We start from the raw sequence: 11,321 nt of genomic DNA, 5'->3' as shown, positions 1-11,321 counted from the left end.
ACGACTTCAAACTCAAGCCTTTCTATTCTATAATTTTCTCGGGTCCCAAGCTGAACGTCGAGATTGGATCTTCCCCAATGGGTAACTTGGCTTCTCCGGTGTGATACCGTGGAAACGTGTGTCGGTTGGTTTCAGATTTGCTAGGGAGATGTTCATCTTCCTTAGCGTATCTCGCATATATAGAGTTAAGCTGCCGCCGCCATCTATAAACACTCGAGATACGTCGAATCCTGCAATCATCGCTCGGTAAAATAAGTGTTGATTGCCCTGGTCGAGGAACTTGTTGCGGGTCATCCGCAATTGTGGCGCCGATGTCTTGCCTCTGACCAATTTAGGTACTCGATCGTTGGTGGAGGCATCTTCTCTCGCCATGAACACTTGTCGCAGAGATTACTTTCGAGCTCTATTGGACGGCCTACCCTTTCCGAATCATCGAGACCGCGCCGTTGGAGTTAGGATCAACATATGGAGGTGGGTGTGGCGCTGTCAGCTATTCTGAGCTGGTGTCGATTTTCGTCCGTAATTGCGGGAGGAGGTGGCAAGTGGATCTCGCTCCTGGGCGTCCTTGAGGATTTCTATTTGTCGCTTGAGCGTTGGCTTGCCCCGCGAACCTTAACATTAGCTTGAAAATTTCGGCGGTCTTTTACGCGGATGTCCTGACTGTCTTTTTCCATTATTGTCGAGATAAAAATGCATCTGACACGGCCCGTTCATCATGTCCTCGGGGGACACGAAAGGTCTCTGGAACCTTGGCCCACTATTCTGCCTGTTATTTCGAGAATCATCTCTATTGTCGCCTCGCTGCTCACAACTCCTTTGTTAGTCATCTCTATTGCCTCCTCCAGACACTGGCACGAAACCCGGCCAAGATTTGACCGGGAGCTGTCATAACTCGAGTACGCCGAGAAAATCGTCGCCTATTTTGGAAATTTCGACTAGGGTCCTCTTCGGGCGACTGTGCCGTTTATTGTGAACATCGCATCCTCTCCATCTGCCCACCTGTTTGCTATCTCCATCAATGCCGATACTCGTCTTTGGGTTAGTTCTTCCCAAGTCCTCGACAAAGTCTCCTCGTCAATCCTCGCTACTGAACGCGTCTATCGCTCTCTCGTCGGATATGTTATCCGCTGAGTTTTTAATGATGTTCCACCTTTGTATGTACTTTCTCATTGACTCATCGTGCTTTTTGTCGACACGATCTCAGCTCTTCTAATGACGCGGGTTTTTTGCGAGGTAGATCGGAAGTTCTTGACGAACACGTCCTCAAAACTATCCCAGTGCTCGATGGAACCCGGAGGAAGCTTCTTTATCCAAGATCTTGCGGCTCCACTCAAATGTACTTGGATGCTTCGTATGGCTCGTTGCTCTAGTTCCTCCTATCGGTTCACCGTTTCGATATAATCGACTCAGCCGATCCTCCGGATATTGCGAGCCGTCGAATTTTTTGAAATTGTCGGGTAATTTAAACCCTGAAGGAACTCGAGTTTCAGGACCCTTCTTGTAAAGCACGGCAGCCCACACATATCCTCATCATCTATCTCTCGGGGAGTGTCGATGTTCCCTTCTATTTTGTCGTGCTCCGTCCACCCGTGCTTGTGTCCGCCGTGTCTCGTGCTCCACTTGTTCTCTCGGGACCCGAGTGCCGCTGCAGCGGGTCGTGGACTATTTTGCCTTGCTGATCCTTCAGGAGGCGGAGTTACGAATGCTGTCCCCATAACTCCGACTCCTGCCATGGCCATATTGTACAATGCTTCTCTTGGATCTCTGGGAGGTGGCCTATTTGCGAGGATAAAGGCTTCCATCGCCATATACCTAGCTTCCGGTGTTTTGGGAATAATATTCCCCCTCGTGTCGATTGATATAAAATACATGTCGAGGTTGTGAGACTAAGTTTTCTCTCTGCGCTTCGGTATATTTTGCGTAGGCGGGATCTCGCTCTCCTTCGAGCTTCCCTATGACTATCTCCCGAAGTTCATGAATGTCGACTTAGCTCTGCCCTTCGCTCGCTTGATGCGGAGGCCGCTCTTCCTTCCTCTGTCCAACTCGATTTTCTGTTTCTCGAGCTCCTCTCCGATACGGAGGCGAGCCTATATTGATACGCTTTGTGACTCCTCAGGTGTTGCCGCAATGGTCATTGGTTCTGTACCATCGATAGCTCTTGCGACTCGATCCCATACGGCCTGCGGAAATTGCACCATCTCTCGTGTTCCTGTTCTGATATATTTTGTTCCCAAACCTCGCGCGAGATCTGCGGGATCGACATACGGATTTCCCGCATCATCGAAAGCCTACGACGTCGCCGGTTCCGTCAGGCTTGGTTCTCCAATTGCATAGATCTGATGATATTTTGGGTTCTGAACTTTGTCGGGTTTGGTGACACCATCGTAGAGATTGGTGAAGACCTTTCCAACGGTGATGGATTTGTCGATGAAGTTGAAGCTGTCGGTGTCGCTCGAGTCATCGCGCATATAGGAGTCTCACAGATGACTCGAAGGACATGTCGTCGAAGATCTTGACGAGTTTTCACTCGCCCGGTGCTGATGAAGCATGGCAATGAAATCTCCTCGTCGCCTGACTCAATTGATGATGTCGAACTCGAAAAATCGGGATTGACCACCGATAATCCCGACGAGATCGGAATTTCGAGACGATACGCTCCTTCTTTCTCGACGCGAAGTGGAACTTTCCGAACGTCATCTCCATGGGCTCCTCCGGATACGCATATGCATCCAAACGGGAGGGCGGGTGAGGTACAAAATCAACTAGACCCGGCTTCGATCTCGTTTACCTCTCGTCCATTGCGTTGCTTGCGGCTGACGAAGTCGATGATCTTGAACGTGCCATCGAGATCGGATCCTTGACACCTCTAATTCCCACTGGACGGCGCCAATTGACAAGGGATTAACTTATCAATGCCTACAAGTTGTAGACTAGGGTTTTAGTCGGAAGTAGAGGGCAAGTAGATCTCGAAGGTTTCAGCTTGAAAAGTGCTCGACGATATGAAAACTAGGGTTTTGTGAGACAATGAATCGATGCTTTCTTTGTCCCTCGATTCCCCTTATATAGGAGGCGGAGCCGAGGGATTCGTAATACACAAGTTACATAGTCCGGGAGGGTTTCCAACCCATCCCGCAAGATTACAAGTATTATTTCCTAATACAACTCTAGCTTTTCTTAATAGTAATTTGGGCTTCCGATTCTCCTTATCCTTGAGTCATGGGCCTCGCTAAACCCCGAGTACCATCTTCGGCAGGCCCATTGGGAATGCCTATGTCAATCACATACCTAGAAATAAGAAGAAGCACAGGTTCAAAAAAACGCTAAAACAAGAAATACACAAGAGCCACATTGAATAGAAGAGAAATATATAAAAACCGTGCATGTTACTGAAAAAGTGCAAAGCGGCAGACGCAACGGCAATTGAACTCGTGGATGGACTCCCGGGATCGAATCCCGTTTGCTGCGCATGTATCTAAAAGTAGGCCCAAAAGTACGAATCTTAAAATGGACTGAATATCGGACGGTCCGGAAATCTCATCGAAGTTATAAGCTAAATCTCAGAGATTTAGCGATATAGCCCGGGATCGAATCCTGTTTGCTGCGTATTTATTTCCTTTTTATTCATGTATTTTATAGGTGGGCCATCCCGTATTTCATAGGTGGGCCGGCCCATGAAAGTGAGCAATGAATCTCGGGAAAGTAAGCGGAGTCCAAAATGAAAACGATAAGCAAGCCCAAAAATACGAATCTTAAAATGGATTGAATATCAGACGGTCCGAGAATCTACTAAGTTCCAAGCTAAATCTCAGAGTTTTAGCCATATAGTAATCAATAATACAAATTAATATCAATGGTATAAAATACTCACATCACACTTGTACATAGAAATCTACTGAGTTTTAAGCTAAATCTCAGAGTTTTAGCGATATAGTAATCAATAATACAAATTAATATCAATGGTATAAAATACTCACCTCGCACTTGTATTTACACATAATCCATATCCATTTCAGTCAAGAGATACTAAGTACCATCAATATGAAAATCAACTCGACCAAGATATATATGATCATATCTCTACTGAAACAAAGGCAGACAAAGATATATATGATCAGATCGCTAATGGAACATGAGCATGTAATTGTTCAGGAAGACAATACTATATGCCACTACTTTACTTTACATAATAAGATCGAACTTTGGAATTGGTTTCCAAATTGAAGCCATGAAACAGTTCTGCCATATGGTTTTATCAGTCTTGTTGATGTTTATAGTTTGTTGCGGATCGTTCGATTAATGTAATCGAGAAATTGAGGGCCTAAAGTTACCGGTAGCCGTGGCGTCTTCCACATCAAGAAATTGTCCCACCATAGTTTCTCCATGACCAGGTGTCGGAGCGCTCATTTAAAAAAAAAAAAAAAAAAAGGTGTCGGAGCGCTATCAACGAGGACGAAGGGTTCGCGGAAGAATGAAGTGCGATCGAAAATTGGCCGACAGAGTCCTACTCAGACGACCTGCTCACCACGTTGTGACATAAGAAGCTTCAAAAAAAACGTTGTGACATAAGTGCATTGCCCCCCAAGTGTCTATTCGTTTATACAGTATCCATATTTATTCCATTAATCTCTCTCACTAGTAACCACTCATGCACACTCGCTACTTGCAGCTTGCTACACCCTTGTCCACTTTCGTTTAGCCAGGTTTCCATTAACTTAAGCAGACGGGTGATAGTTGCATAGCCCCAAAATGTCGCCGGAGCCCCCGTTCGTGGTGGAGGACTGCCGGGGCACGCTCCAGCTGATGAGCGACGGAACTGTGCGGCGCAGCGCGGAGCTGCCGGCGGTATTCTTGGTGGACGTCCCCGACGGCGACCTTGGCGTGGAGTGGAGGGACGTCACGTACAACCAGGAGCACGACCTCAACGCGCGCCTCTACCAGCCGCGGCACCTGGGCGCGGCCAACGACGCGCGCCTCCCCGTCGTGGCCTACTTCCACGGCGGCGGCTTCTGCATCGGCTCCGGCCGCTGGCCCTGCTTCCACGCCTGGTGCCTCCGCCTCGCCTCGGAGCTCCCAGCCGTCGTGCTCTCCTTCGACTACCGCCTCGCCCCCGAGCACCGCCTTCCCGCGGCGCAGGAGGACGGCGCCACGGCCATGTCCTGGCTCCGTTCGGCCGCCGCCTCGGACCCCTGGCTCGCCGGCGCCGCCGACTTCTCCCGCGTATTCGTCGCCGGAGACTCCGCCGGCGGAAACATCGCCCACCACGTCGCGGCCAGGTTCGGCAAGACGGGCCTCAGCCCGCCCGTCCGCCTCCGCGGGAGCGTGCTCCTCATGCCAGCCATGGCCGGCGAGACCCGCACGCGCGCCGAGCTGGAGTGCCCGCCCGACGCCTTCCTGACCAGCAAGATGAGCGACACGTACATCCGGCTCATGCTTCCCGACGGCGCGACGAGGGATCACCCGGCGATAAATCTCACCGGGCCGGAGGCACCGGGGCTGGAGGCCGTGGCGATGGGGCCCATTCTCGTCGTCGCGGCGGAGCACGACATCTTCCGGGACCGGAACACGCACTACGCGAAGCGGATGAAGGAGTGGGGGAAGGAAGTGGAGCTCGTGGAGTTGGCCGGCGCGCAGCACGTCTTCTTCGTGGTGAACCCGTGGACGGAGCGCGCCGACGAGCTGGTACAGCTTGTCAAGAAGTTTGTGGTCGATCACATGGACACGGAGTAGCCGAGCGGAGTGATTCGGTTTGGTGTCTGATTAGTCTTGCCTTACGCACTTGGTCCCACAATGATCTTTCTACTTGGATCCTGGTCAGACCTTCTTTTCCGATGTATTTTTCTTTTCACTTATGTAAAACCTTCTTTTAATAAAATGGGTGTTTTTCAAACAGTAATTTTTTTGCTTTGACCCATTATGCCCATGCTTATCTTGTTTCCGCGTCAACAAATTTTTAAATTAATTTTATCAATTAGGTTGTTCGGTCAGCAACGAGATCAATAATAAGGTAACTAGAGATATTGTGTTTTCTTTGTCATTGGACCCATTATTATCAACTCCGTCGGTTTCATAATTTCTACTGTACCTTTTTTAGTTTAAATTTAAATTAAAATCACAACAAGAACTATAGGAGGAAGAGAGTATTATATAAGCCTAGGCCAAGCAACACTAGCAAGAGTTTTTTCTCCAACAAAATGAAATATTTATTACTATGATAGTAGAGTAAAATCGGTTAACACAGGGCAAATATTGGGTCTTATGAGTGCCGTACTCAAACATTCATAATACTAGGCCAAGCAACACAAGCAAGAGCTTTTTTCTCCGACGAAATAAAATATTTATTGTTATGATAATAGAGTAAATCGATTAACACAAGCCCAACACTGGGTCTTATGCGTGCCGTACTAAACATTCATACGCCCATCGGCTTCAGGGAGTACTCTGTACTCCAGCACATGCTCAGCTCTATTTTTATTTTAGTAAACACATCATCATCCTAACTCCTAAGTGATGAGCTTACTTTGACCTTTTTGATAACAATGAATCCAGCTCTCTAATAAATTTGTTATTAGCCTGTGTGGCACTGTGGTTCCTTAGTGTGGTGAAACCGTGGAAGGGGTCAAAAATGAAAAACATTCGATGGTGTTTGGTTAGATTTATGGGTTCTTCTCATGCTCAGTTGAGACTAGCCACAATAGGAGTATCATAAGTATTATCATGCATGCCATGTTAGCAAAAATCTGATGTGGCACACCAATTAATGAGGTGAGAGATGGGAGTGGTATCATAATATGATACCGTATCATAGCACGTAAAACTAGAAAACTTAATGATAAACACATCATGTACACACATTTACATTGAGATTCTATAAAATATTGAAGGGAAAATCTAGAGTTAAGCGCCGCATGGATAGGGTCCGTGCGGCGGCTAGCATTAGGAAAAAAAGCATCGCCCTCGTAAAGCAATTCCAATAAGATGGCCAATCCACGCGCTATAACAAGAACGCCATATCATTTGTAGTCATCATATAAATAATACGTATGATCCCTACTACTTAAAAAGAACCTAATACATGTTCTTCTCTCCCAGTTTGGTCGTCCCTTCGTCGCCCACCCGTCTGGGCCAGGCATCGCCATATAACTCGATCCAACGTTCGTGATTCACTTGTTCTCCCTCCCCAAAATTACGCACCCCTTCCTCCATTCGCTCTCACAAAATCACGGGCGCAATCAACCCCCCAAACCTAGACGCCCGCTGACCTTCGATCAAAACGCTGCGCGGAGGTCTTGACGGCGGCTGCATCTCGATCAAAACGCTGCGCGGAGGTCTTGACGGCGGCCGCATCGCGCGCCTTGTTCCTGACCCTCCGGCGCCGCCTCGAATTCCATGACCTCTGAAGGTTCTGATGCCACCTCGATGGAGGGGCGTCGTCGCCTGACCTTTGCTCATGTAAACGCCTGCCGATACCGCCATGACCAGATGCTTGCCCAGGGTCGTGCTGCTCAGCCTCCTCGCCCAGTTGCCGCCACTCGAGACTTGTAGGCGCCAGTGTCCATCGTCAAGCCGCCCCGCCCCGGCTGTCATTCCCGGTTCAGGCCTACTCTAGGGTTACGTGCCCATTGCCGATGGGATTAGCGGCCTACGCCTGTCAGGACATATGAAGGTAAATCTGGGAAATAATTGTGATTGTCCTTCTACCCTTTGCGTTCGTCCCAGTCCCAGTAGGACATTACATCACCACACTAGCTCAGGAACAAGGATTCCTTGGTGGTTTTGTTTTTATTTTGTTCGTGCAGTATATGAATTGCAGGCAGTTCAACATTTGTCTTCAGCAGTAAGAATACCAGACCATTGTACTATCAATTTGAATACCTACCCAGAAGTTGCATTTTTTAGATTCTGTCTTCCTAGATAATTGCTCTGTACTAGAATGGACGTGTAAGCTTCTGAACGGAGGCATGAAGGTTAATCTACATATGTTATTGTACTACAGTATTGTGATTATGATGATTTCAGAGGTTTTAGTTTGCTGTTGTGTACAGGTAAGTAACTGGATAATTTCACTACTGAAGAGTGCCTTCCCTTCCTGACGTACATTGGATCACACTAGCAATTAAAATGCTATAACCTGCGTAGGCCATTTATCTGGCAGGTCTGCAAGGTGTAGGAAGTAAAATGATTGTGCATGATGAGATTGCTCAACTGATGGGTGGATAAATATCAGACCTGTTCTAGAAGAGCAGGAACGCTATCTGAACTACACTGGATTGCTAGGTACAGGCGTTCATCTCTGTTTGTCTGATCAACGATTGTAAGCTACTCCGTGATTAATTGGTCTGAGCTCATGTTTCCAGAAAAAGCAAGTATCAGATGTTGTCTTTGCTAACACAGACACAAAGGTTATCCTACAAGGTGTAGAAAAGACTACTGATTGCGCAATACTCGGGCCTTATATGGAGAAACTGGTGCTTTTCATAGCCTTTATTTTACAAGAGTTACGGTACAGGGAAGAATTGTATGCTTATCCTTGCAGATGTGTACTGGGTTGCCATTATTCAACTCACCGTATTGGGTGAACATATACTGTTTATTAATATATCAAGAGTTGAAGCTATCAAGTTACATTTTCTTTATTATGGTATTGCTACAGTTTGTGCTTGGCTAAAAAAAAGGCATTGACAGGTGGGTGTGCCTGTTTACCGACAAGGAACAGTGGCCAACCTGCACAAATAACCAAGAATGCAGTGGAAGAGGAAAATAAATAATATTGATGTGATTGTAGTGGATACTGCTGGAAGATTGCAGGTCAGCCTTGTCTTTGTTTCCTTCCAAATGACATCCTAAAATTGGAAAAGGGAAACCATTTTACACTTGTTCTCATTGTTTCCTTTGCTTATTCTTGAGCTCCAGTACTTATAATGTGTTGCTCTCACTTCAGTACCACTAATGTGTTGTTTAGGTTGTGGTAGTTTTTGACATGGAGATCTGGGTTGTGGCAGCGACTATCATGGAAATTATGCCTTATTTAAGTGAAATGAACTTGCTTTTACTTCATTGCCAGTTTTTTCAAAATGCATGATTTGGCCTTAGTGCTTTGAAATAATGTTTAATGAAACAAAATTGCTCTCTCGGAGGATTCTATTGATCATCTGAAGTATTTCCAATAGAAAGAATATCAGAAAACTCACGTTTTTTTAGTCATGAAAATGAAAAACACACATGCTCTCACGACTTTTGCATCATTCTTCATACATGTGAACCTTACTGCGGTTTTGCTTCATAATGATTACTGAGTGTATGTTTACTGTAACATGCTTCTGAATGTAAGAAATTTGTGCTCTTATTTATGGTCAGGCTAATGGAAGAAAAAAACTACCAGGAAAGGTGCAATTGGTCACTTTATGTGGCCATCACATGTCAATATTGCTAGAAACAAAAACTAATGGATGATTTGCGCAGACAAATGTTAGTATAAGCTGTTGTGGGTGGTGTTGCTGTTGGAAACAGATTTTTTTTAGAGCACACATGTTGTGGAGGGTGTCACTAGAGATGCCAAGAGAAACCAAGAAATGCTTGTGGCCTGTCAAAATGACTTTCTCTGACCAAAGAATTTCATTTTAATACAATGTTCTGATTTCTCTACATATATGTGTTACCTTTATATATGTGGATTCAAGGGCCGTATTTATTATACCATGAAAACTCATATGTGTGTGGTGGCTATGGCAATGATGTGTGAAGAGACCATACACTGTCTATGCCTCACCACGAGCTTTGCAAATGATGATTGCCTTATTGGTGCCTTTGTTGCCACAATGAGATGAAACGATTCAATGATTGTATTGAAGTGCTTATGTTTCTTTTCCTATATATAGAGAAGCTCTGGAATAATGGTGTATTGACACACTGCTAACATATTGATTCATTTGTATTTGCATGTAGTTTAGGTGATGGAGTAGCTTGCCGTGTAGCTGTACGTAAGATGCGTACAAGCATGGTTCAACATGGTTCAGCAGGGGATGTGCAGGGCCAGATGCCGGCGTAGTCGTGAGATGCCGACCGTGTGAGATGCATGGTGCTGCATACAAGTCCCAAGCTGTGCTTGTGTGTGCATGGTAGGCCAGATCATGTTGTTCCTGGAGGGAATCTAGGAAGAGATCAAGTCAACTGATAGTTAGTTGCATGCATGGATTGGTCAGTAGGTTAGCTGGTTTGGCCGAGTTCTACGCATGGTGGAGTGATTCCAGGAAGTGGAGGACGTGCGTTAGTTGTTAGTAGTGTGAGTTTCTACCTTGTATATATATTGCATCAAATGAATAAAAAAGGCAGCCGTGAGAGGCACCACCAAAATGTAGTATGCGCGTATTCACCAGGGAAGAATGTTTCTTGGCAAAGTCTTATCCATCTTCCTTAGTTGTAAGTGTGCGTGTTTGTTCATGAGAGAAGAGAGACAAGTGAGAACTAGAGGTAGAAGAGAGGACGAAATAGGGGCTGCAAGATGCAGCCTCAACATGATATATACCAAAAGTGCATCTATTTAGAATTCATCAGATTTGGGCCTCTCCAATGAGAAGTCGTGTAGGTGAGCTTTATTGATAAAAACTACTCATTTCAACATGATCATTTTCCTTTCCAGTGATGTGGTACATCCAGTTGATAGGATTGTAAAATTGCCCGCGCTTATTGTATAGTTGATAGAAGTATATTTTAGTTTTCTCTTTTGTCAAACAAAACAAATATACCCAATTATAATTCAGTAACTAATTAAGAAAGATTAACTACAATGAAAGTTTTGATTTAGAATAGTGAGTGCTTAAGAGACTCATGTAAGCATTGGTTCATTTAAACACTATAGATAATAGAATTAGAACTAATTGCCTCATAGGAGATGGGGAGGTCTAATCCGCGTTCAACGCACCCATCACATTTTTTCCGAAAAGGGGAAGTCCCGGCTCGCATCCATATAGCCTTTTTATTTTATGATTGTGGGCTGTGAGATGAATCATCCAACATTGTAGTGCATCCAAAGTGTTGTTTTTCTGGTTTCTCACTTGGTTTCAACCTTCTTTATAGGATACCATGGAGTCCAATTCGAGGATATTGGTCTTTGGATACCACTCACTATACCAGTATTGAACTACAGCTGGTGTTGTGGTAAAAAAAATTTGTGTAAAAAGATAAAATAAGATGATGCATTGTATTTGGGTTTGAGAGAAACATCAACTAATGTGTGTATAACTCAAGCGCAAAATGTCTTTTGACTGTTCTTATTGATATTTTAAACTTTGTTCGTTCATGGATATGTGATGCAACCACATAGA

The 11,321-nt window shown here is 45.4% G+C and overlaps 1 protein-coding gene across 1 annotated transcript; it reads left to right on the top strand.

Annotated features, from left to right (window-relative positions):
- The first annotated feature begins 4,639 nt into the window (after positions 1–4,639).
- On the top strand, positions 4,640–5,822 carry LOC124678387 (probable carboxylesterase 15). The gene has a single exon (XM_047214289.1). The coding sequence runs from the start codon at positions 4,747–4,749 to the stop codon at positions 5,725–5,727; it is 981 nt and encodes a 326-aa protein (XP_047070245.1). The 5' UTR covers positions 4,640–4,746; the 3' UTR covers positions 5,728–5,822.
- The last annotated feature ends 5,499 nt before the right edge of the window (positions 5,823–11,321 follow it).

Source organism: Lolium rigidum, chromosome 7 (assembly GCF_022539505.1).
Source record: "Lolium rigidum isolate FL_2022 chromosome 7, APGP_CSIRO_Lrig_0.1, whole genome shotgun sequence".
NCBI lineage: Eukaryota > Viridiplantae > Streptophyta > Magnoliopsida > Poales > Poaceae > Lolium > Lolium rigidum.
This window is presented reverse-complemented; position numbering and strand designations above follow the sequence as displayed.

What these genes read in the sequence shown, in the direction of transcription:
- LOC124678387 (XM_047214289.1), top strand. Translation starts at nt 4,747, where the DNA reads ATGTCGCCGGAGCCCCCGTTCGTGGTGGAGGACTGCCGGGGCACGCTC.